Source organism: Neoarius graeffei, chromosome 25 (genome assembly GCF_027579695.1).
Source record: "Neoarius graeffei isolate fNeoGra1 chromosome 25, fNeoGra1.pri, whole genome shotgun sequence".
Taxonomy (NCBI): domain Eukaryota; kingdom Metazoa; phylum Chordata; class Actinopteri; order Siluriformes; family Ariidae; genus Neoarius; species Neoarius graeffei.
This window is the reverse complement of record NC_083593.1, coordinates 48,099,683-48,125,767: the sequence shown is the minus strand read 5'-3', so window position 1 is coordinate 48,125,767 and position 26,085 is coordinate 48,099,683. Positions and strand designations below refer to the sequence as shown.

At 44.4% G+C, this 26,085-nt stretch overlaps 2 protein-coding genes across 2 annotated transcripts in view; one reads left to right on the top strand and one right to left on the bottom strand.

The window, feature by feature from the left end:
• Positions 1 to 15,006, top strand: part of LOC132873241 (adhesion G-protein coupled receptor F1-like) — a 28,568-nt gene extending 13,562 nt beyond the window's left edge. Inside the window, exon 3 of the mRNA XM_060908598.1 lies at positions 14,599 to 15,006. Within this exon, the coding sequence (XP_060764581.1) occupies positions 14,599 to 15,006 (408 nt within the window). The remainder of the gene's footprint in view (positions 1 to 14,598) is intronic.
• Positions 15,007 to 17,711: 2,705 nt separating this feature from the next.
• Positions 17,712 to 26,085, bottom strand: part of LOC132873290 (adhesion G protein-coupled receptor F5-like) — a 36,452-nt gene continuing 28,078 nt past the window's right edge. Inside the window, exons 13-14 of the mRNA XM_060908681.1 lie at positions 25,782 to 25,845; positions 17,712 to 19,098 (exon numbers count right to left, since the gene is read on the bottom strand). Coding sequence (XP_060764664.1) covers positions 19,031 to 19,098; positions 25,782 to 25,845 — 132 coding nt within the window. The 3' untranslated portion in view covers positions 17,712 to 19,030. The remainder of the gene's footprint in view (positions 19,099 to 25,781; positions 25,846 to 26,085) is intronic.

Below are 26,085 nucleotides of genomic sequence, written 5' to 3'. Positions count from 1 at the left end.
CAGAGTCCTCCGCCCTCACGCCACGTATGCGGCCGCATATTTAGATGACATCATCATCTATAGTAATGACTGGCAGCGGCACCTCGAACATCTGAGGGCCGTCCTTAGGTCGCTGAGGCGAGCGGGGCTCACAGCCAACCCAAAGAAGTGTGCGATTGGGCGGGTGGAAGTACGGTATCTGGGCTTCCACTTGGGCAACGGGCAGGTGCGTCCCCAAATTAATAAGACGGCAGCAATTGCGGCCTGCCCGAGGCCCAAGACCAAAAAGGGGGTGAGACAGTTCCTGGGGCTGGCTGGCTGGCTATTATCGTATTACCTAATTATTCGGACGTCACCAGCCCGCTGACTGATCTCACTAAAAAGGGGGCACCAGATCTGGTCCAGTGGACGGAGCAATGCCAGCGTGCTTTTTCTGGGGTAAAGGCTGCACTGTGTGGGGGGCCACTTCTACACTCCCCTGACTTTTCTCTCCCCTTTATGTTGCAGACCGATGCGTCGGACAGAGGGCTGGGGGCGGTTTTGTCCCAGGAGGTGGAGGGGGAGGACCGCCCTGTCCTGTATATCAGCAGGAAGCTGTCGGTGCGTGAGGGGCGCTACAGCACCATAGAGAAAGAGTGTTTGGCCATCAAGTGGGCGGTTCTCGCCCTCCGGTACTACCTGCTGGGGCGCCCTTTCACCCTCTGTTCAGACCACGCGCCCCTCCAGTGGCTCCACCGCATGAAAGATGCCAATGCGCGGATCACCCGTTGGTATCTGGCGCTCCAACCCTTTAATTTCAAGGTAGTCCACAGGCCGGGGGCACAGATGGTCATGGCAGACTTCCTCTCCCATCAAGGGGGGGGGAGTCGGCTGCAGGCTGGATGGCCGCCCGGCCCGAGTCGGGCGGTGGGGGTATGTGGCAGCGGGGGCGTGGTCAAGCGCCGGTCTGTGACAGGAGAGCGGAGTCAGGGAAGGCAAGTGGCAGAATCACTACACCTGAGACCAATTAACCTGTGTTTGTGTGTCTTCCCAGTGACCGCGCCCTATATCAGGAGGGAGAGCGAGAGCGGAAGGAGCTCTCTCCACAACCAGATGATTGGAATGTGTGTGCGTGTGTGGCTGAGAGTAGAAAATGTTTGCACTGAAGAGTGAAAATAAAACAGTCTGTCAAACCTTATCTCTGTCCTGACGTCCTCTGTGCTCCACCCACCAACACAGAAACATTACAACAAGGAATGTCAAAGTATCACTGTCTGTATAGTCATTTCTGTATTGAAGTAAAGAGTTGTGTCATGATCTTAGTACACCTGTACCTTCTGATCCAATAACGTTCCAAACAACAAAATAAAGAAACCCTTTGAAGAGACAAATGAAATATCTCTTAGATTTTCTAGATCAAGTATGAGTTCTGGTATCATCTATAACAATGGTTCTCAAACTTTTTTCACCAAGTACCACCTCAGAAAATACTTGGCTCTCCAAGTACCACCATAACGACCAACATTAAAATACAGTAGCGTAGTAGGCCTAAGTATTCATTAAAAACAAGGCGGAGGTTTTATTTAACAAGTATATTTAATATTGTTGGCCACTGTAACATTACACACAGTACTTTGAACAGTAACACTGTGTTTAAATATAGGAAAATAAAACACTGTACTTAAATAATGAATCAAATAAAATTAATTGCACATAAAAGTGAAATAAACATTGTACTAAAATAAATATTAAGACAGTTCTTAAAGATTAAATGAAAATGTACTTAAAAGTTAAATAACTCCAGTGACTGCTTTCTGAAACAGAAACACACACCCACAAACAGAGGAAGAACAATAAGATTAAGAATAAAACAAAAGTGAGGAAAAGCATTAAGAATAACAGCTTGTGTTAAATATACACAGAGTATTGACTGATTGACTATTGATTGACAACTTACTGAGCTGAATGTGATGGGTGTGCATGCCTCTGTGAACACAGTCCTGCAACGTCCAATCCAAGCCATGCTCCTGGATGAACTTGTTCAGTAACTGGAATATTTGCTCTGATGTAGTTCTGGTCTCCAGTGATTTACAGAACATAAAGTCCTCCTGCGCCACACCATCATATTCATATCTGACATAAACCAATAAATTGGCCAAATCTGCAACATCTGTAGTCTCATCAAGCTGTATGGCAAAATATCTACTGTTCTTAATGCACTCAATCAGTGTCTTTTTAACATTGTCAGCCATGTCCTTTATCCTCCTTGACACGATGTCATTTGAAAGCGGCACCAAGTTTAACTCTGTGGCAGCTTTCTCTCCACACATGATACGTGTCATCTCTTTGGCTAATGGTAAACACAGCAGTTCCCCGATTGTGTGCGGCTTACCGGCTCTGGCGATCAGGAGGCTGGCACGATATGAAGCTTCCTGTGCTTTGGCTACGGGTGTACCATAGGACAGAATGGTGAACTTGGACTGCTTCAGTTCATCACGTTTTCATAAAAAAAACATCCATTGGTTTGTTTTTTAGTGCTGTGTGTTTGGTTGTAAGATGCCGTTTGAGATGCGATGATTTCATGGACTCGTTGCTCAGAACATCCCCGCATACAACACACTGCGGCCTGGGCAGCTCCTCTGTCCCGCTCCAAATGAATCCCAGTTTTATGTATTTTTCCTCATACTTCCTCCTCACTGGTTTCTGCTGTTTGCTAGCAGTTCTGGGGCTGGTTTTGCCACTGTCGTTAGCATCTGCGCTCGGCTCACACACGTCCTCAACTTCAAGTTCAATTTATTTCTTTGTCCCAAATGGGCAATTTGGTTGCAAACAGGGTCACACACATCACACACACACCACCACCACATAACACATAACACTATAAAATAAAATCAGTAAAAAATAAAATATTCAACAAATAAATGAGGATATATAAAAAACATACAGAATACAGGTGAGGACAAAGACTACAATGAAAAAAGCTATCTTTTCCTGGTTTGTGTATTCAGTATTTGAATAGACAAGGGAATAAAATAATTTTTATACCTCTGCTTGAAGGCCATTGGAGTTTTAAGGCGTAAGCCAGATGGCAAAAAAATGTATTCATTGTACAATGGATGGCCTGGGTCTTCATATATTTGAATGGCTTTGTTAAACACCTGCTTATTAAAATACTCAGACTATCAAACTTCACACCCACTATCTTACTAGCTACATTCACAATTTTTAAAAGTGCATTTTTCTCTCTGATGGTAACATTTCCATACCAACAGATAATGGAGAATGTAAGAATTGATTCGATAAAAGCTTTATAAAACAGCGTCATTAGTGTTTTGTCAACCTGAAACTTAGCTAGCTTTTGAAGTGCAGAAAGTCTCTGCTGCCCTTTCTTGCACAGGGCAGTGGTATTCAGATCAAACTTAAGTCGGTCATCAATCAAGGTGCCCAGATACTTGTAACATGACACAACTTCAACGGCTTGGCCATTTATGACACTGTGCTTAAAAACAGGGGTATGACGTCTAAAGTCTATAGACATATCTTTAGTTTAACTAATGTTCAGGTGCAAAAAAGCATCATTGCACCAGGACACAAAGTTGTCAATAACCGGCCCATGTTCATCCTCAAGGGAATTCAAGAGACTAACAATTACAAAATCATCTGCAAATTTTAAAATATGCCTATTGTCATGCTGGCTACAACAATCATTGGTGTACAATATGTACAACAAAGGGGAGAGGACACAACCCTGCGGTGAGCCTGTGGATGATGTTAGGCCACTGGACAATGCTTTATTTACCCTCACTCTCTGGACTCTCTGGGTGAGGAAATCAAGTAGCCAACCAGTCAAACTTGGGTCAAGACTGAAGTTGTTCAGTAATTTCTCAATTAACAGGTGGGGTTGGATGGTGTTAAATGCTGAAGAAAAGTCTACAAAAAGCAGCCTTGCATGGTTCCCACTTGTCTCAAGATGTTTATAGAGAAAGTTTAGTAGAGTAATTGTAGCGTCTTGCACCCCCCTCTTGACCCTATAAGCAAACTGATAAGGGTCCAGGAGAGGTTCCACCATGACCAAGAGCTCAGCTTTAATCAGCCTCTCCAGGGATTTTACTACAAGAGATGTAAGGGCCACTGGCCTAAAATCATTTAGGGTCTGAGGCCGGCTAACCTTAGCCACAGGAACCACAACAGACTGCTTCCATAGAGATGGCACCCTCTGCAGGGACAGTGACAAAGTAAATATATAAAAGAAAATAGGGCCTAACTGTTCAGCACACACTTTTAACATACGTCCACTGATATTATCTGGGCCTGGGCTTTTCTTCAAATTACAATATTTAAAACATTTAACAACACTCTGCTCATTAAAGCTAGGGGTGAATGGCTGGGATGTCAGAAGACTCTGCTTAAGTTCAGAATGCCTGTTACTGAAGTCGTGTGTGTTGAAGCTGACCTAGAACCTGTTGAGATCCTCTGCCAGCTCTGGATCAGGTATGTTGTTAAATTCTATCTTCCTCCTTCCCCTTTCCTTAAGCCCCACCATAGTCTTCATGCTATCCCAGGCCGAGCCCAGGTTGTTCCTTTTTAAGTGTGTTTCTAATTTATCTCTATACTTCATTTTGCCCACCTTAATTTCTCATTTTAACTCTTTCTGTATTTTATGCAGCGCTAGTATGTTACCCTCTTTAAAGGCTCTATTTTTCTCACGCAATAGACATTTAATAGACTTAGTAACCCATGGTTTACTGTTGGGATAAATTTTAACTGGCTTAGTTGGAATGACAATATCCTTACAATAAGACACCCAACTACTGATCACATCTGTCAATTCATCAATGTCAGAGCAGGAATCTTTAAACATGTCCAGATCTGTACATTCCAGGTATCCCTGAAGAGCAAGGCAAAAGCCCTCTGACCAATCCTCAATCTGAACAATCTGTCTCTTGAGTCTCTTAAGAGCCATTTGATATATGGGGATTAGATGAACACAATTATGATCCGATGAGCCAAGAGGTGGAAGAGGGATGGACTTGAATGCATTTTTTACTGAACAATAACACAAGTCCAACGTTTTGTTTTGTCTAGTGGGGCATGTGACATACTGATGAAAATCTCTGAGTACTTTAGACAGAGAGCAGTTGTTCATGTCGCCAAGAATAATGATTGGAGCATCAGGGGTTCGCATTTGCAGAGAGTGGGTTACTTGGGAAATAATTTCACAGGCATTGTTATTGTTCGCTTTGGGATGGATGTACACCAGAGTAACAAACAGCTGGGGAAACTCATGCGGGAGATAAAAGGGGCGCAGTGCCACCGTGAGCAATTCAACATCAACAGTGCAGATTCTCTCTCTAACAATGACTGATCTGCACCAGCGCTCATTAACATATAGACACACGCCCCCACCAGTGCACTTGCCTGTAGCCGTCTCATCTCTATCCAGCCGAACCGGCGAACCAAAGCCAGGCAGTTCCAAATCGCTATCCATATCGTGATCGGACAGCCATGTCTCTGTAAGCGCCAGGATACAAGAGTCTCTAAACTCATGGAAGTACCTGACCTGTGTTTGTAATTCCTCAGACTTGTTCCGAAGTGACTGCACATTCGAAAGGAGGATTGTCGGCAGAGGGACGCGTGAAAGTGACTGTATTTTCACCCTCTGCCAGACCCCTCCTCTGCGTCCTCGCTTCCTGGTCCTAATTCCCCGAGCGGTACCCGATTCCTGATGATATTTTCCGAACGACATTGTTCTTAATAAGTTCCAGTCAAGTAGCAAGTTTGGTGGCCCATGTGAAACATGACTCCAACTTAGGAGAAACTCCCTGGAGTACTGAATCCTTGTTACCAGGGGTGGAGATGAGTCGCCACAACCCCAAACCAGCACAAATACAATCCACAACAATATCAGTGTCCAAAGTCCCATTTTAGTTAGCCAAACCACCACGCTGTCTGTAAACGCTAAACTTCTACTTGTCCAAGTGAAAAGTTACAAGTTATTAACACAGACAAGCGATATTAAAATGAAACAAACGAACATCACAACACACAGACATTACCTGCTGCCGGTCGCTGCATGAGCATGCACCCTCTCATGCTCACACACGTCCTCTTCAGTTCTCCCTCTCTCTTGATCCACGCTCGCATTCGCGGATTTAAGCCACAACAGTAATTTTGTCGTACTCACCATAATTAGCAAAGCCACCTCCACCTTTTCCCATCACAGCCTAGTCTACCAATGGCGGATAACCGTCTGTCAGCGGAACCGGCGGGAATACGTACGTACGCTACGTATGGCTACCCAGAAGCACTTGCAAACTTTTTTAAAATTATTAACTTAATTTGTATCTCCTTTCATTTTCTTGTCATCGGTTGATAAGATTTTTCATCCATTCGGAAATTATGGATAGTATTTCACGTTTTATTTTTTAAATTGTATTTATATTTAATTAAGTGATTCTTTGGCGTACCACTAGAATGGAGCCCGCATACCACAGTTTGAGAATCACTGGTATAGAAAATCCTTGTATTCCATAGCATTACAATTTCCCTTCACTCGAATTAAGAGGTTCAAGCACTGTTCTAGCATTAAAATTCCACTGTCCATAAAGTGAGATCCATGAAGCCATGGTTAGCCAAGGTTAGAATGGAAGACCGAAAAACTTGGCACAGAGAACATGTACCTTTTTTCTTTATCTATTTAGTTTTGATTCATACAATCCTTTAAGAAAAGATTAGATCTTACAAATTCAGAACTCAAAACCATAATGTCTGTTTTGTTTAATATGGGCACCCAATGTAGTCAGACACTAATTTAGTGAAATTAAACATTTAAACAAGATTTTATCTAGTTTAATACATATTTTGCATCAATCGTTTTGTTATTAAACAGGAGTTTTCAAGTAAAACACATTCCTGATAGCTATAACCCATTTTCCAATAAGAAAGTTTTACTCAGTACAACATGATCGCATGGTAGGGCTAAGGAAATCATCAGCCCAGTATCATACCGAGACTCAGTTGTATCTTTTCAACATAAAACTTATTTGCCTACTATACAGCATGTCTTGTACATTATATTAGAAGTTATTATCAGTTTGCTAGTTACTTATGACATGATATATGGCCACATATAAAGTGTAATAAGCTTACTGGCTGTCACAATTTATAGAGAAAGATTACCACAAATTTTCATCTCATCTCATTATCTCTAGCCGCTTTATCCTGTTCTACAGGGTCGCAGGCAAGCTGGAGCCTATCCCAGCTGACTACGGGCGAAAGGCGGGGTACACCCTGGACAAGTCGCCAGGTCATCACAGGGCTGACACATAGACACAGACAACCATTCACACTCACATTCACACCTACGGTCAATTTAGAGCCACCAGTTAACTTAACCTGCATGTCTTTGGACTGTGGGGGAAACCGGAGCACCCGGAGGAAACCCACAAGGACACGGGGAGAACATGCAAACTCCACACAGAAAGGCCCTCACCGGCCACAGGGCTTGAACCCGGACCTTCTTGCTGTGAGGCGACAGCGCTAACTACTACACCACCGTGCCACCCATTACCACAAATTAATTTTTAAAATCTATTAAGGTACAGTATTTGTAGCTTGCACATGTCAGTGTCACAATAACCAAGAACAGTGATTGTCCCAGCCACTAGAGGTAACAATCACCACAATTTTAATTCAGTGGCTTGTCCAAAGATCAACTCCACGCACCTGGCCCATGCCCACCTGGTAGGAAACCAACTGGGACATCAGAATACACTGGAAAAAATCCAGGACCAGTTCCACTGGCCAGGAATGGTGGCCGTGGTATATAACTTTTGCCAGCGGTGCCATCCAGTGCCAGCAGACCTCCCCTCATTGGCCAGCCCCTGCTCCATTGATTCTCCTTCCCATCATCAGGATCCCTTTCAAGCAGGTGGACAAGGATCTCATCAGGCCACTGCCAAAGTCCACCCATGGCCACAAGTACGTCCTTGAGATCATCGACTACACTACATTGTAGGTACTGCCTGTCTTGTCTTTTAGGACTACAACTCCCATCAATAACTTCCGCGTTGACCTACGTCACGCCTGGGCGGGATCACCTACGTCACATCCTCCATGAAGCCATAAGTAACTGAGCAAACTTCCGGTCTATCTCTTTTGGCACAGATGTGACTCGGGTCACACTGACATAAAGAGGCTCTCTCTCTCTCGTCGTGGACTCAAGCCGTCCAGACACAAAAGAGATCCGCTCCTTCGAGCACCCAAGATAAAGACGTCTTTCTCCCAAGAAAAACAATTCAGCGCGTTTTTTGTTTACCATTGGCCACGATAGAACTACTTAAATCATGCTATCTCTCTCTCTCGGTTGAGCTACAGCCGGTTTGTTTGTCTATCATCAGTAACGTTACAAAACTGCCGCCCAAAGCAGTTAATTTAAAGTTAGAAGCGACCGGATTCCTTCTGACTAAAAGCGCTGTGCACATTGTTTGATCAGAGACTTTTCTCCACAAACTACGAAGCGTTCGGACCAAGAAATCCTCTGCTTTCACGGAAAGCCCCACGTGCTCCTGTGGACTCCAAAAGTCTCGGAACACCTCTATAATCTTGCACTGGAAGCAAGATACTGAAGTAAGGCTGGCATTTTTGGACAGAAACTAGTCTTAAGAATTAGCTTTATGAAGTAGTGTGAATTTAAACTCAGGAATTGTTTAATTGTGCACACTGGTTTTGTGTTCTACATTGTTCTATGTTCTCTCAGTTGTTTGTTTAATGGATAGGCTTTTGCATGCTCTCTGCTCCTTCCTAACACCTTTAATTTCATTATTACACATATTTTGACCTCATCAAGATTTCAGTGGATTTAGTAATGTTATAAGCTAGTGGAGTTAGCGACCACGGCTAATTCTTTTGTCCTCACCACGTGGCCACAGGCCTCACAAACACACCTTAGCTAGCAACCCAGAGCTAATTCTTTTGTTGTAGGCCACAGGCCTCACACACACACACACACACACACACACACACACACACACACACTCCCATGTACACACATACCCCACTGTTTGCCGAAGATTTCAGCTGCTATTATTCATTTTTATCTTTCTTATAGTAAATTCAATTTATTGTGAAACTGTGTGTTTATTTGTCTGTTTTGCTGATATATCCTGGAAGTCACCCAATCTCAAAGAATTCCAAATTGCCTTCAGTGTGCTATTGGCTGTAGCTTTATGTAGCTTGGTAAGTGATACATTGCTGCATTAGAAGTGATCGTAATAATTTGGAATATACCATAATTTAGCTGTTTGGTAATTTATTATTAAGCACCAAAATTAATGGTATTATTAATGAGACTGATTTACTGATTTAATGAGACTGATTTACTGATTTAATGAGACTGATTTACTGATTTAATGAGACTGATTGAATGAGATTGATCACTTAATTACAAATTGCACCTACATTAATTGGTGCCCCATGTGAGGAGATTGGTTTGTTGACTTCTTGAATATTGTTGCAACAACAGATAAATTATCAGTTTGATTAAGCAACTGCTAAGGTATATTCCCAGGTGTGTTAAACGGTTAACAGTAGCGTGATAACCATATCACAAAATACTAATAACCTTTTCATAACTTAGGATAAGAGATAGCATTTCCAAACAAACTATTACGTAGTTAATATTAATTAATAACAATTAATTAATAAATTAACTCATTGATTAATTAATTACATAATATCCAACCTAAGTAAAATGGCATCCCCTCGTGTCTCAGAAGTTGAAAACAACGCTCAAGACATGTCTCTCCTTGAGGTCATCGCAGACTTCATTCACTGCTCTGCCTCTGAAAAGGCAACCATTAGGAACACGAGTAAGGGTGAATGCCAGAATAACATAGATAACTCAAATAAACATATGAGAGATCCAAAAAGAACAACCATTGGTGTCCAAGAAGCACTAGGTAAGCTATTCCTGTCGTACTTCCAAAATACTGATTCAGAAATCAGACGCCTCCGCTGAGAGGTTGAAAGGCTGACCACCAGCAACGCCGAGCTGGCAGCCGATAACAATAATTTATATAGGGAGCGTGAGGTCTTGAAAACCTCCCTTGATGATTGCGCCGAAAGGCTAGAGAAAGCCGAAAAGGCTGCCAAGAGGACTGTTGAGGAGCAGACCCCCCAAGAAGAACGCGAGGGGCGTGAAAGACCCCCAACAATGCGCCGAAGCTCAGAGCGGGAAGAGGCATCTGAACCGGACACCGTAGATTACCTGGTCGAGGACCAGACACCCCGGCAAACTCCATCAACTCGCTATATGACTTCGTCGTTTAGCCAGGGTGGAGCCATACTGTGCTCATCCCGAGCCCAGGACCATAGCACACCCAGGTCAGTGTGCTACAGTATCCCTGATCTATCTTCGGATGAATGAGGCTATGAATCTAGTGCGAAACGGGAGCAATACCAGAGTAGCTTAGATAGTGAGTACTCAGGAGAGCCAAGAAGGCTGCACAAGGATGTGCACCAAACTCTTCACTTACGGCAAATTGACCTACTTGCCAACAATGTTGAGCGATTCGATTCTGAGAATAAAAGAACAAATGTGAATGATTATTTGCGAGAAATTGACTGATGCCTGATAGACCTGCCGAAAGCCACAATGCGAAAGAAACTTAGACTGATCTGGAAGACCTCCAGTAGCAGCGTTTGTGCCTTTTTAGAGACGCTACCCCCAAACATTCGTGATAGTTATTCAAAACTTCACAATTACATGAGGGAAGAATATGCGCCATACACGGATGAAATCTCCGTGACATTGTGTGCATTACAAATTAAACAGAAATGGTCTGAGGCGCCTCCTGAATATTATAGACGGCTACGTACTGCCTATTTCCAGGGTAGTAGTGCACCAGGCTTGGAAGAAGATAGAGGCTTCAAATCCCTCTTCTTACATAACCTCTACCCAAGCGTGCGGACTCAAGTCACACTGGCGTGTCGACAAGGTTTCTACTCGATGAGAGAAACTAGGCAACTAGCCCAAATGACCTGGGAGACCATTGTCAAAACCACAGACAGAAACAATGATGAACCCAGAGTCCTTAGCCTCCAGGGTGAGGACAAGCCCCCGCTAGCCTTAGAAGGAGGTGAAGCTCCAAAAGGGGGACCCCCCCCCCGGAGAAATCCCGGTCCGAACCACCTCTTGCCGAGCCATCACCAGGGTGAGTGGAAGAATCAGCAAGGTAAGGCCAGGAGAGACCGATGGCAAGGTCACAGTGACCATGGCAACCGCCCATCATATGGAAAGGGTCGTAGGGAACAAGGCGGTTGGCAGCAAGACCGTCATCCTCGCTCTGGCCAGAGATGGCAGGAGTGCTCTGACCGTAGCTCTAAACGTAGGGGTAGAGGTGACCGACACAGTGACTCAGACCAACCTGGTGAGTTCCGCTCAGAGCTGGACTCTTTGAGAGCCCAGTTGGCTGAGATTAAAAGACTGTTACAGAGGTTAGATCCCTCAACAGATAAATAGAAGCGAGCGTAAAAGGGCAAAAGGCCTACTACGACCGAAAAGCCTCCCATCACGAATATCAAATAGGCGACAAAGTCCTATATTTCAACTTTACCAAGCCGGTAGAAGTCTCAAAAAGTTCCTACCACCCTGGTCGAGACCTTTTGATTGTGGGAAAACTGTCCCCCGTCGCGTATCGCATTAGGACATCCAGGCCTAATCAAACGCCCTCATATCGATTTCCATAACAATCAAATCAAGCCTTTTGAACAGTCCTCACTCCAAAAGGGGGGGACGACAGTTAGGCCCATCCTGTCCACCTAGCTCGTACGCCTCACTCACCATAAGCGTACACCAACATTTCCAGTCACATTTACCAACCCAAACACTAATATTTTCTTTCCTTCATTTCTTCTCTTTTCTTGTTTTTATGCATAGGAAATGAAGTATATATGTAGGGTTTAATGTTTCTGTATGGATGTGATTCTGACCTAGTTAGATAGAGTGATTATATGCCCAAAATGCCTATAGCCTGATTATATGCCCAAATGCCTCTGCCTCCAACTGTCTTACTGGAACTCATGAGTTTACACAGTTTTCACAGGACACCATGGACTGTACAGGGCAAGGCTACCTCAAGGACTATGGACACGTGGACTGTACGGTACTGTGCTCTCAGTGCTACGACTCCATCATACCCCTGAGACCAAAAGGGGGAATGTAGGTACCGCCTGTCTCGTCTTTTAGGACTACAACTCCCATCAATAACTTCCGCGGTGACCTACGTCACGCCTGGGCGGGATCACCTACGTCACATCCTCCATGAAGCCATAAGTAACTGAGCAAACTTCCGTTCTATCTCTTTTGGCGCGGATGTGACTCGGGTCACACTGACATAAAGAGGCTCTCTCTCTCTCTCGTCATGGATTCAAACCGTCGAGACACAAAAGAGATCCGCTCCTTCGAGCACCCAAGATAAAGACGTCTTTCTCCCGAGAAAAACGATTCAGCACGGTTTTTGTTTACCATTGGCCACGGTAGAACTACTTAAATCGTGCTCTCTCTCTCTCTCAGTTGAGCTACAGCCGGTTTGTTTGTCTATCATCAGTAACGTTACAAAACTGCCGCCCAAAGCAGTTAATTTAAAGTTAGAAGCGACCGGATTCCTTCTGACTAAAAGCGCTGTGCACATTGTTTGATCAGAGACTTTTCTCCACGAACTACGAAGCATTCGGACCAAGAAATCCTCTGCTTTCACAGAAAGCCCCATGTGCTCCTGTGGACTCCAAAAGTCTCGGAACACCTCTGTAATCTTGCACTGGAAGCAAGATACTGAAGTAAGGCTGGCATTTTTGGGCAGAAACTAGTCTTAGGAATTAGCTTTATGAAGTAGTATGAATTTAAACTCAGGAATTGTTTAATTGTGCACACTGGTTTTGTGTTCTACATTGTTCTATGTTCTCTCAGTTGTTTGTTTAATAGATAGGCGTTTGCATGCTCTCTGCTCCTTCCTAACACCTTTAATTTCATTATTACACATATTTTGACCTCATCAAGATTCAGTGGATTTAGTAATGTTATAAGCTAGTGGAGTTAGCGACCACGGCTAATTCTTTTGTCCTCACCACGTGGCCACAGGCCTCACAAACACACCTTAGCTAGCAACCCAGAGCTAATTCTTTTGTTGTAGGCCACAGGCCTCACACACACACACACACACACACACACACACACACACACACACACTCTGACACACACACAAATGCGCCTTAGCTAGCAACCCAGAGCTAATTCTTTTGTCCTCACCACATGGACACACACACTCAAACACACCTTACCTAGCGACCCAGAGCTAATTCTTTTGTTTTAGGCCACAGGCCTCACACACACACACACACACACACACACACACACACACACACACACACACACACACACACACACACACACACACTCTCCCATGTACACACACACTGTTTGCCGAAGATTTCAGCTGCTATTATTCATTTTTATCTTTGTTATAATAAATTCAATTTATTGTGAAACTGTGTGTTTATTTGTCTGTTTTGCTGATATATCCTGGAAGTCACCCAATCTCAAAGAATTCCAAATTGCCTTCAGTGTGCTATTGGCTGTAGCTTTATGTAGCTTGGTAAGTGATACATTGCTGCATTAGAAGTGATCATAATAATTTGGAATATACCATAATTTAGCTGTTTGGTAATTTATTATTAAGCACCAAAATTAATGTTATTATTAATGAGACTGATTTACTGATTTAATGAGACTGATTTACTGATTTAATGAGACTGATTTAATGAGATTGATCAGTTAATTACAAATTGCACCCACAACATGATACCCAGAGGCTGTCCCTCTCCGCAGGGCTGCCTAGAAAAATATTACCTGAGAGCTGATGCTCCTATTCAGCCGATCCAGGATCCCCAAGAACCTCCTCACAAACCAAGGGACCCCCTTCATCTCCAGACTCATGACAGACCTGTGTTGCCTACTGTAGTTCAAAGATCTCAAAACTTCAGTCTACCACCCTCAAACCAATGGCATCATGGAAAGATTCAACCAGACCCTCAAATAGATGGTGAAAATGGTAGTAGATGAAGATGGCCAGAACTGGGGCCTACTCCTCCCTTACCTCCTCTTTGCCATGCATCAGACTCCCCAGGTCTCCACAGGGTTCACGCTCTTCAAGCTCCTTTTCAGCCAGTGACCCAGGGGCCTACTGGACACTGTCAGGGAAGCCTGGGAGGAGCAGCCATCCCCATTCAGCTCCCTCATTGATTACACCCAGGAGATGCAAGAGTGGATTGACAGGGTGGCCTCCATCATACAGGAGCACATGCAGGCAGCCCAGAGGGAACAGCAAAGTGTCTACAACTGGCTGGCCCAGCCATGAGAGTTCCCACCTCACAACCATGTGCTCTTGCTCCTCCCCAGTGCCAGTTGCAAGTTCCTTGCTCATTGGCAAGGCTCCTACATGGTCCAGGAGCGAGTAGGTCCTGTGAACTACCACCTGCAACAGCCAAGTAAGCAAGCCCTCAGCCAACTTTATCATATTAATCTGTTGAAACACTGGATTGGACTGGTACCCACACTCTCAGCCTTCTCTGTCTCCCCCACAGGTCCCGCCAGGCGAGGATTTAACATCTACCCAGCTACAAGAGCTGAGGGAACTGAAGGATCAGTTTAAAGAAGTGCTCTCTGCAGAGCCTGGGTGGACTCACCTCCTACATCATGACATCAAAACCCTTGCAGGAAGAGTCATCCAACAGCAACTCTACCAAGTCCCAGAGACCCACCACCAAGCTATAGAGGCAAAAGTAGCCAGGATGCTTCAGGAAGGCATCATTGAGGAATCCACCAGTCCTTGGTCTAATCCCACTGTTGTCATACCCAAGCCTGATGGAAACCTCCAACTCTGTAATGACTTCTGGAGGCTGAACAAGATGTTGGAGTTCAACAGCTATTCCTCCATCTACACATGCAGTATTTCCTGTGCCACTAGGTGCCGCACAAGCAAATCATCATAGATTCACCCCCATGGTTGATCTTTTCTGCTCCATTTTTTTCCTCCAAGCATACCTTTGGTGATTGTGACTAAAGTTCTATTTTTCCTTCAGTCCCCAGCACTTCTTTCCAAAATACTTCTGGCTTAACTAGATGTTGTTTTACATATTTTTTGATTGATTGATTACTTTATTCTGAACAATAAAGAAGAAAGATATAAAAATAAAAATTTAAATAAAAAATACAATAATCAAAACATCATCATAAACAAACAGAATAGCGTAGCCACAAGGCAATAACATAATGTTCAGAAAGGATTAGGAAGAAGTAATAACTTATCCAATCCTAACCCTCTATACCACCGCTAATCAAATGTCACTTTCCACCATAATAAACTATATATACAAAAGAAAACAAAAGCAATAAACAAAAAAGAAAACATACCAACATATCAAAACATACCGACATGGTATAATATCGACCAAATCAAATCATATATACAGATACTTATGCTATGCATATATACACACATACAATACATATATACAGTACATACATATACACATACCTATAACTATACACTAAATACAAGAAGACCAGTCACAGACTTACTCTCAATTTCATCATCACCTATATAGTCTGCCTGTCCTCATTCTCATATATTTTTATTAACATGTTTTTTTATAATTTTTTAAACAGTTTTATGTTGGTGCTATTTTTGAGCTCATTATCCAGACCATTCCACAATTTCACCCCACAGACTGTTATGCACATACTTTTCATAGTTGTTCTAACATTTACTCTCTTAAAATTCATTTCCCCTCTCAGGTTATACCCACCCTGCCTTTCCATAAACGTATTTTGTACCTCACCCGGAAGAAGGTTATGTCTTGCTTTATACATAATTTGTGCAGTCTTGTGTTTAACCAGATCAGTGAATTTCAGAGTGTGTGCTTTTACGAATAATGCGTTTGTATGCTCAAGATATCCCGTATTATTGACTATTCTTATTGCTCTTTTTTGTAATGTGCATAACGGCTGCAGGTTAGATTTGTAGGTATTACCCCATATCTCCACACAGTAGCTCAAATATGGAAATATGAGTGCATTATACAGAGTATGTAGTGATTTATAGTCCAGAATGTGTCTTGATTTCCCCAAAATTGCAGTAATCTTTGCTATTTTTGCTTTAACATGATTAATATGCGGTTTCCAGCAGACTTTATGATCAACAATCACACCCAGAAATTTTATTTCATACACTCTTTCTATGGTTATGTTGTCAATTTTCAATTCAACTTGAGGGTTCGACTTATATTTTCCAAATAACATAATCTTTGTTTTACTCAAATTCAATGACAATTTGTTTACGTTAAACCACCTTTTTAATTTATTCATTTCGGTTGTGATTGTTTCCATAAGCTGCTGTGCATTGTCCCCGGCGCAAAAGATGTTTGTATCATCAGCAAATAATATGCATTTCATTATACTTGATACATTACATAAATCATTAATGTACAATATAAACAGTTTAGGACCTAAGACAGACCCTTGCGGTACTCCACATGTTATGGGCAAATACTCAGATGTGTGATCTCCAATTTTTACAAATTGTTGCCTGTTACTTAAGTAGCTCCTCACCCAGTCCAAACCAACCCCTCTGATACCATACCTCTCTAATTTTTTTAATAGAATGTCATGATTTATTGTATCAAATGCTTTCTTTAGATCTATGAAAATTCCCATAACATGTTTTTTATTGTCTATACCATTTGTGATTTTCTCGATAAGTTCCATTAATGCCAGGGTTGTTGATCTGTCTTTCCGGAATCCGTATTGACTGTCAGCTAAAAGTTTATATTTTTCAATGAAATTGTCTAGTTTTGCTGTGAACAGTTTTTCGAGGATCTTGGAGAACTGAGAGAGTAAAGAAACTGGCCTGTAATTTGTGTAATGGTGTCTATCTCCACATTTATATAAAGGTATAACTTTAGCTATTTTCATGTTGTTTGGAAATTTACCAGATTGAAAAGACATATTATATATGTGAGTAAATGGTTCTGCAATTTCTTCAATAACTTTTTTTATTAAACTCGTATCAATATCATTCCAGTCAGTGGAGGTTTTACTTTCACTTCTCCTTACAATGTCTATGAACTCTTTTATGCCAACTGCACCAAGGAATATAGATTTAGGATTTCTCTCCCATCGAGCAGCCTCCGCCCCTCCAGGTGTGTCTGTATCTTGAATCTTTTCTGCCAAATCTGATCCCACATTTACAAAGAATCTATTAAAACCATTTACCACTTCCTCCATATTATTTATTGATCTGTCATTCTCAATATAATGATCAGGGTAGCTTGTGTTTTTGTTTTTAGCTCTATTCCTAATAATACTATTCAGTACATTCCATAGCCCCTTCATATTATTTTTATTACTATCTAATAATTTATTATAATATTCCTTCTTACATGTCCTCATAATGCTGGTTAATTTATTCTTGTATTTTTTATATTTAATTTCTGCCTCCAAAGTTCTTTTTTTTATGAATTGTCTATACAGCGTGTTCTTTTTTTTACAGGCATTTTTTAATCCTTTGGTGATCCATGGACCATTTGCTTGTTTTTGTATATGTAAATGTAATATTTAAGACATTCCTTTTAATTTAGATGGTGGTGGAGGTGAAATATCAAACAGTGAAGATAAATAAGGACAGTATTTGAAAACCTTTTGTTAAGAATGTTAATGGTTTTAATGAACTTTATTCCTGTTATGAGTAGATTTGGGAAAATAGAAAATCAAAGTACCCATCAGGAAACCAAACTTATACAAGGTTTCAAAACATTTATGGTCATTCAAAATTTGTCTAACCACAAAGCACATAAATTAAGGAGTAATCCCATGTCAGAAGTTTAACTCATAAGCCATGCTTTTACTGTGATTTTTTTAAAAGAATTATATTTGGCAAATAATTTGCAAACCATATTAAGTATTTTGTTTACATCAAAACATTTCATACCATTCGAGTTTCATTATGGCCTATTCTCTGCATTCACTTCCTCAACCTATTTATTTATCACAAAAACCTTCAACATGACTAGATGTCATTTGCATACTGATTAAACAATCTGTTAAATAGAAATGTAAAACAGTGAAAGCAGTACTTTCTCCATTAAAATGTGTGTGTGGTACTTTGTGATGATGTTTGGTTAAAAAAAAGCTAAGAATGACAGGAATTGACAACTGAGCAATTGTAGATATATCAAACAGGCTTACTGACTTTAGGTATGAGGAATTATACAGTATAATTATACAGTATAATTATACAGTCATTATACTGTATAATTATACAATATATAATTATACAGTATAACGACTTGTCCAGGGTGTACCCCACCTCTCGCCCATAGTCAGCTGGGATAGGCTCCAGCTTGCCTGTGACCCTGTAGGACAGGATAAGCAGCTACAGATAATGGATGGATGGATGGATGGATGGATGGATGGATGGATGGATAGGCAGATAGCTGTTAATCAGTCAACAGTATTGTGGTCATGTTTTTAATGTGCTAAAAATGATGATCTATGAAGACTTGATGATGCTTGTAATGCTTCCTTTTCAGTTAAAATGCTGCCCAATAAGCATTGTATAAAATGGATAATTCCTTAAAATATATATGGCTATATTTCAGCAGTGCGCCTCCTGATGTCAGTTAAAATTCAAACTGATCAAAGGAGCAAAAATAATAATTTTCGGCCAAATCCAGCTTATATTATAAGCTTATTTAAGAAGTTCTAAATTATTTCCTTATACATCATTCTGAAATCACCTATCATGGGGTTTGAGCTAGATTCTTTTAAAAGTGCCCTTTTTTTTATCTTTATTTTTATTAGTTAATTTTTCATTTTCTTTGATTTAACATCATTCATCTCTGTTAATGACAACAGCCTAAACAATGAAATGCCTTTCTTCTTTTGTATGTAGATATACAGTATAATGCTTTGGTGAACGAAACTCTTATAATATGGGTGTATTTCAGGTGCTGTTGCTTAACTATCAGCAGCTGCATTCGAAATGCTTGAAGGAAAAGTTTCACCATTCGAGACATTGTACGCATCTGCAAAAGACCAAAAATATTAGTGTCAGTGCTATTTACAAATCAAGACAATGCTCACATGCTTATTGAATGATAAAGCTCACACATGGCAAAGACAAAATGTAATAGTGCTAAAAGTAAGAGTTAACTTGCAAAAGTGAGAGCAATAACCCTCAGGTGGAATTAAGTGCAATCAAAAAATGTGGATGAAAAAAAGCCATGTCATTAAAATGTATTGTGGCAGCGGGGGTGTGGCCAAGCACCGGTCTGTGACAGGAGGGCGGAGTCAGGGAAGGTAAGTGGCAGAATCACTACATCTGACTGCAATTAACCTGTGTTTGTGTGTGTCTTCCCAGTGACCGCGCCCTATTTAAAGAGGGAGAGCTGAGAGCAGAGGAGACCTCATCCCTGAACAAGACGCCAGTCGTGTGTGTGTCTGTTCGAGTTATAATTGTTAAACTGAAAAGTGTAGCAATAAACGCTATTTTGAACCTGATCTCTGTCCTGCCATCCACTGTGCTCCACCCACCAGTACTGAACCTCTACAGTGGTGCTGAAACCCGGGATATTGTGGAGTACAGCAGCCGATCAGCCCCATGGAGTCCTCCCCGTTCGCCGACCTGGTCCACGCCCTCGCCACAGCCCAGCAAAGCCAGCACCAGGTGCTAGTCACCCTCCGCAAGGAACAAGAACGGCGCTTTGAGCCCCTGGTGCTAGCCCAGCAAGAAGATCGGGAGGCGTTCCGGCACCTCCTCGTGTCGGGGTCCACCAGCGCTCCCACCGCGGGCCTGTCCCCCTCACCGTAACCAAGATGGGTCCGCAGGACGACCCCAAGGCTTTTATCATGCTCTTGGAGCAAGTTGCAGAGGCCTCGGGGTGGCCGATGGAGCAGCACGCGGCGCGCCTCCTCCCTCTGCTAACGGGAGAGGCGCAGCTGGCCGCGCTACAGCTCCCCGCCGACCGCTGGCTGGCCTACGCGGACCTCCGCCGGGCCGTCCTCCAGCGCGTGGGGCGCAGTTGGCCGGCCGTTCGCGTTTGGCCAGCAACTCCGGGACGCCTGCTGGCGGTGGCTGAGGGCCAACAACCGCGATGCCAAGGAGATCGTCGATCAGGTGGTGCTGGAGCAGTTCGTCGCACGCTTGCCAGCAGGAACCGCGGAGTGGGTCCAGTGCCACTGCCTGGCGTCGCTGGATCAGGCCATCGAGCTGGCGGAGGACCATTTGGCAGCTGTTCCAGCGGCAGGACAGCAGACAGCCTCTTCTCTTCCCTCCTCTTCTCTCTCTCTCTCTCTCTCTCTCTCTCTCTCTCTCTCCTCCTGTGTCCTGTCCTCGCACCATTCCCCCACCGCAGAGGCGGGGGCCGGCACCACCCCAGCCGGCCCGCTGCACCCGCGGTGCCCTCCCGTTTCTCCCTTCTGTGTCTGTCTCTCCCCCCCCCTCAGGTGAGTGAGCCCCAGAACACCGGTGCAGAGAGGAAGCCCGGGCCGGTTTGCTGGCGCTGCGGGGAACCGGGCCACCTCCAACAGCAGTGCATGGCAATGGAGGTGGGAGCGGTGGTTCGGATCCCCGACGCGCCAGAAGCCGCCCTCGATCGGGCCGGAGCATATCGCATACCGGTGAGTATTCAAGGGGATACATATCAGGCGTTGGTGGATTCTGGTTGTAATCAGACCTCAATTCACCAAAACCTGGTGCAAAATGAGGCACTGGGGGGAGCACAGGGGGTGAAGGTGTTGTGTGCGCATGGGGATGTTCACAGCTACCCTTTGGTGTCAGTCCACATTTTTTTCCAAGGGGAAAAATTTATAGTGAAGGCGGCGGTTAATCCTCGCCTTACCCACTCTTTAATTTTGGGGACTGATTGGCTGGGATTTCGGGATTTGATGACACGCTTAGTAGAGAGTGGGTCCTGCCATTTAGCAGGGGGAGGTCCCGGTGTCACTTTAGCGGGAGCAGCTGTCACAGAGCCGTCTACGTCATCTCCGCGTCAGAGTGAGGAACCCCAGGCTCCTCCTCTCTCACTCGGGGAATCCCTCGCGGATTTCCCGTTAGAAAAATCGCGAGACGAGACTCTGCGACATGTGTTTGACCAAGTGAGAGTAATCGATGGTCAAACGCTCCCACCGAACGCCACCCTGTCCTTCCCCTATTTCTCTATTATGAAGGATAGATTATACCGAGTGACGCAGGACACTCAGACAAAAGAGCAAATCACACAGCTTTTAATTCCAAAGAGCCGCCAGGAATTGGTATTCCAGGCGGCTCACTTTAATCCCATGGCTGGACACCTAAGGCAGGACAAGACACTAGCCCGAATAATGGCCCAATTCTATTGGCCGGGGATTCGCGGCGACGTTCGTAGGTGGTGTACGGTGTGCCGCGAATGCCAATTAGTAAATCCAGCAGCCATTCCAAAAGCGCCTTTGCGCCCTCTACCTTTAATCGAGACCCCATTTGAAAGAGTTGGGATGGATCTTGTCGGGCCATTAGATCGGTCAACACGAGGGTACTGCTTGATATTAGTTCTAGTGGACTATGCATCGCGATATCCGGAAGCAGTGCCTCTGCGCAATATCTCAGCATGCAGTATTGCAGAGGCACTCTCCACGTTATTTCCCGAGTTGGAATCCCGAAAGAGATTCTGACTGATCAAGGCACCACATTTATGTCACGGACACTGCGCGAACTGTATGGGTTATTGGGGATTAAGCCGATCTGCACCAGCGTGTATCACCCACAAACGGACGGTTTAGTGGAACAACTCAATCGCACCCTCAAGAATATCATAAAAAAAATCGTAAGTGAGGATGCACATAATTGGGATAAGTGGCTCGAGCCCTTGTTGTTTTCAGTGCGAGAGGTCCCCCAAGGCTCCACGGGGTTCTCCCCGTTCGAATTATTATATGGGCGTAAGCCGCGCGGCATTCTAGACGTGCTGTGGGAAAATTGGGAGGAGGGACCTTCACAAAGTAAGAACGAAATTCAATACGTTATGGACCTGCACGCAAAACTCCACATGCTCACCCACCTAACCCAGGAGAATTTGCGGCAGGCCCAAGAACGCAAACCCGCCTGTACAACAAGGGTACGCGCCTTAGGGAGTTCACACCGGGAGATAAGGTACTCGTACTGTTGCCCACATCGAGCTCCAAATTGATCGCCAAGTGGCAAGGACCCTTTGAGGTCACACGGCGAGTTGGGGACGTCGACTACAAGGTGAGGCAAACGGACAGGGGTGGGGCGCTACAAATTTACCACCTCAATCTGCTTAAACTCTGGAATGAGGAGGTCCCCGTGGCGTTGGTGTCGGTGGTTCCGGAGAAGGCAGAGCTGGGGCCAGAGGTTCAAAACGGGGCATTGGCATCACGTACCTCTCCGGTCCCCTGTGGAGACCACCTCTCCCCGACCCAACTCACGGAGGTCGCCCAGTTGCAGACCGAGTTTTCGGATGTGTTCTCACCCCTGCCCGGTCGCACTAATCTCGTAGAGCACCACATAGAGATGCCCCCGGGGGTGGTAGTGCGTAGCCACCCTTACAGGCTACCCGAACACAAAAAAAAGGTGGTTCGGGAAGAACTTCAGACCATGCTCGAAATGGGCATCGTCGAGGAGTCCCACAGTGACTGGAGCAGCCCGGTGGTCTTGGTACCCAAGGCCGACGGGTCGGTCCGGTTCTGTGTGGACTATAGAAAAGTCAATGCGGTGTCTAAATTCGACGCGTACCCAATGCCTCGTATTGATGAGTTGCTCGATCGACTCAGCACTGCTCGCTTTTATTCGACGCTGGATTTGACGAAGGGATATTGGCAGATCGCCTTGACTCCACTATCCCGAGAAAAAAACGGCCTTTTCCACACCATTTGGTTTACACCAATTCGTCACCCTTCCATTTGGGCTGTTTGGGGCGCCCGCTACATTTCAGTGGCTGATGGACAGGGTCCTCCGCCCCCACGCCACTTATGCGGCCGCTTATATAGATTTTATCATCATCTATAGTAATGACTGGCCGAGGCACCTCGAACATCTGAGGGCTGTCCTTAGGTTGCTGAGGTGAGCGGGGCTCACAGCCAACCCAAAGAAGTGTGCGCATGGGCGGGTGGAAATACGGTATCTGGGCTTCCACTTGGGCAACAGGCAGGTGCGTCCCCAAATTAATAAGACGGCAGCAATTGCGGCCAGCCCGAGGCCCAAGACCAAAAAGGGGGTGAGACAGTTCCTGGGGCGGGCTGGCTATTACCGTAGGTTTATACCTAATTATTCGGACGTCACCAGCCCGCTGACTGATCTCACTAAAAAGGGGGCACCAGATTTGGTCCAGTGGACGGAGCAATGCCAGAGGGCTTTTTCTGAGGTAAAGGCTGCACTGTGTGGGGAGCCACTTTTACACTCCCCTGACTTTTCTCTCCCCTTTGTGTTGCAGACCGATGTGTCTGACAGAGGGCTGGGGGCGGTTTTGTCCCAGGAGGTGGAGGGGGAGGACTGCCCCGTCCTGTACATCAGTAGGAAGCTGTCAGTGTGTGAGGGGCACTACAGCACCATAGAAAAAGAGTGTCTGGCGATCAAGTGGGCGGTCCTCGCCCTCCGTTACTACCTGCTGGGGCACCCTTTCGCCCTCTGTTCGGACCACGCGCCCCTCCAGTGGCTCCACCGGATGAAAGATGCCAACACGCGGATCACCCGTTGGTATCTGGCACTCCAACCCTTCAATTTTAAGGTGGTCCCCAGGCCGGGGGCGCAGATGGTCGTGGCGGACTTCCTCTCCCGTCAAGGGGGGTGGGGAGTCGGCTGCAGGCCGGACGGCTGCCCGGCCTGAGTCGGGCGGTGGGGGTATGTGGCAGCGGGGGCGTGGCCAAGCACCTGTCTGTGACAGGAGGGCGGAGTCAGGGAAGGTAAGTGGCAGAATCACTACACCTGACTGCAATTAACCTGTGTTTGTGTGTGTCTTCCCAGTGACCGCGCCCTATTTAAAGAGGGAGAGCTGTCACACACACGCCAGTCGTGTGTGTGTCTGTTCGAGTTATAATTGTTAAACTGAAAAGTGTAGCAATAAACGCTATTTTGAACCTGATCTCTGTCCTGCCGTCCTCTGTGCTCCACCCACCAGTACTGAACTGCTACATGTATGTATAATCAAAAGTATAATATTAATAAGATTATTTAAAAGCACCTACAGCCTTTTAGTGGAATGGTGTTGAGGACGGGGAACATGATTTTTTTTTTCCGCCCATAAATGATCCGAATATGAATCAAATAATTTCTGATCAATTAAAAAAGTCTGAGCCAATCAGGAAAGTATGCAGTGTTTTTGGCCAGCATTAGTCAGCTACAAAGATAAAGACTGTCCAAATTAGAATCTACGAATTGATGTGTGCTGTCTTTGACAAATTGGATAGCGACTGCAGTTATCTTTCTAACTTACAATAAGCTTTAATTAGGCAGCTAGCGGCGACATGGTGGTGTAGTGGTTAGCGCTGTCGCCTCACAGCAAGAAGGTCCTGGGTTCGAGCCCAGCGGCCAACGAGGGCCTTTCTGTGTGGAGTTTGCATGTTCTCCCCGTGTCCGCGTGGGTTTCCTCCGGGTGCTCCGGTTTCCCCCACAGTCCAAAGACATGCAGGTTAGGTTAATTGGTGACTCTAAATTGACCATAGGTATGAATGTGAGTGTGTCTGTGTGTCAGCCCTGCGATGACCTGGCGACTTGTCCAAGGTTTACCCCACTTCTCGCCCATAGTCAGCTGGGATAGGCTCCAGCTTGCCTGTGACCCTGTAGGACAGGATAAGTGGCTACAGATAATGGATGGATGGATGAATAGGCAGCTAGCTGTTAATCAGTAAACAGTATTGTGGTCATGTTTTTAATGTGGTAAAAATGATGATCTATGAAGACTTGATGATGCTTGTAATGCTTCCTATTCAGTTAAAATGCTGCCCAGTAAGCATTGTATAAAATAGATAATTGCTTAAAATATATATGGCTATAGTTCAGCAGTGCGCCTCCTGATGTCAGTTAAAATTCAAACTGATCAAAGGAGCAAAAATAAAAATAATAATTTTAGGCCATCACCTGTCTCATTCAGTTGTACATTTAGGCATTAATTTTCTTGATCATGTGCATAGAATGGGTTTTATGCTATGAATACAAGGAACAACATTGTATTTGCTGTCCACAGTAAACAAACCTACAAAACTGGTATACAGAAAGACAATTTATTTTTAAAAAAATCCCGGAGCACTTGTTTTTTTTGTTTTTTTGTGAAATGTCTCATCTCATCTCATTATCTCTAGCCACTTTATCCTGTTCTACAGGGTCGCAGGCAAGCTGGAGCCTATCCCAGCTGACTACGGGTGAAAGGCAGGGTACACCCTGGACAAGTCGCCAGGTCATCACAGGGCTGACACATAGACACAGACAACCATTCACGCTCACATTCACACCTACGGTCAATTTAGAGTCACCAGTTAACCTAACCTGCATGTCTTTGGACTGTGGGGGAAACCGGAGCACCCGGAGGAAACCCACGCGGACACGGGGAGAACATGCAAACTCCACACAGAAAGGCCCTCGCCGGCCACAGGGCTCGAACCCGGACCTTCTTGCTGTGAGGCGACAGCACTAACCACTACACCACCGTGCCGCCCCTGGCCTTATTGATAAAAGGGATAAATTCTAAGTGCAGTTTAATCATCCCTCAGTTCAGTTACGTACGTCTCTGCCGCAATCTGTTAATGAAAGGAAGTCCACTTGAGGATGATGGTCCAGAAGTTGTGCTCTGTAATTTATACACATCAGTCATTGGTTTGTAATGGATAATTTTAGTCTAAGTAAGAGTGATTTTTTTTTTAAGAACATACAAGCATACAGTGGCAAGAAAAAGTAAGTGAACCCTTTGGAACTACCTTTATTTATGCATAAATGTAATTAAAAATATGGTCTGATCTTCATATAAATTAAAATAATGAGCAAACAAAACCTATTACATGGCCTATTACATGTGCCATGTGCTATTGCT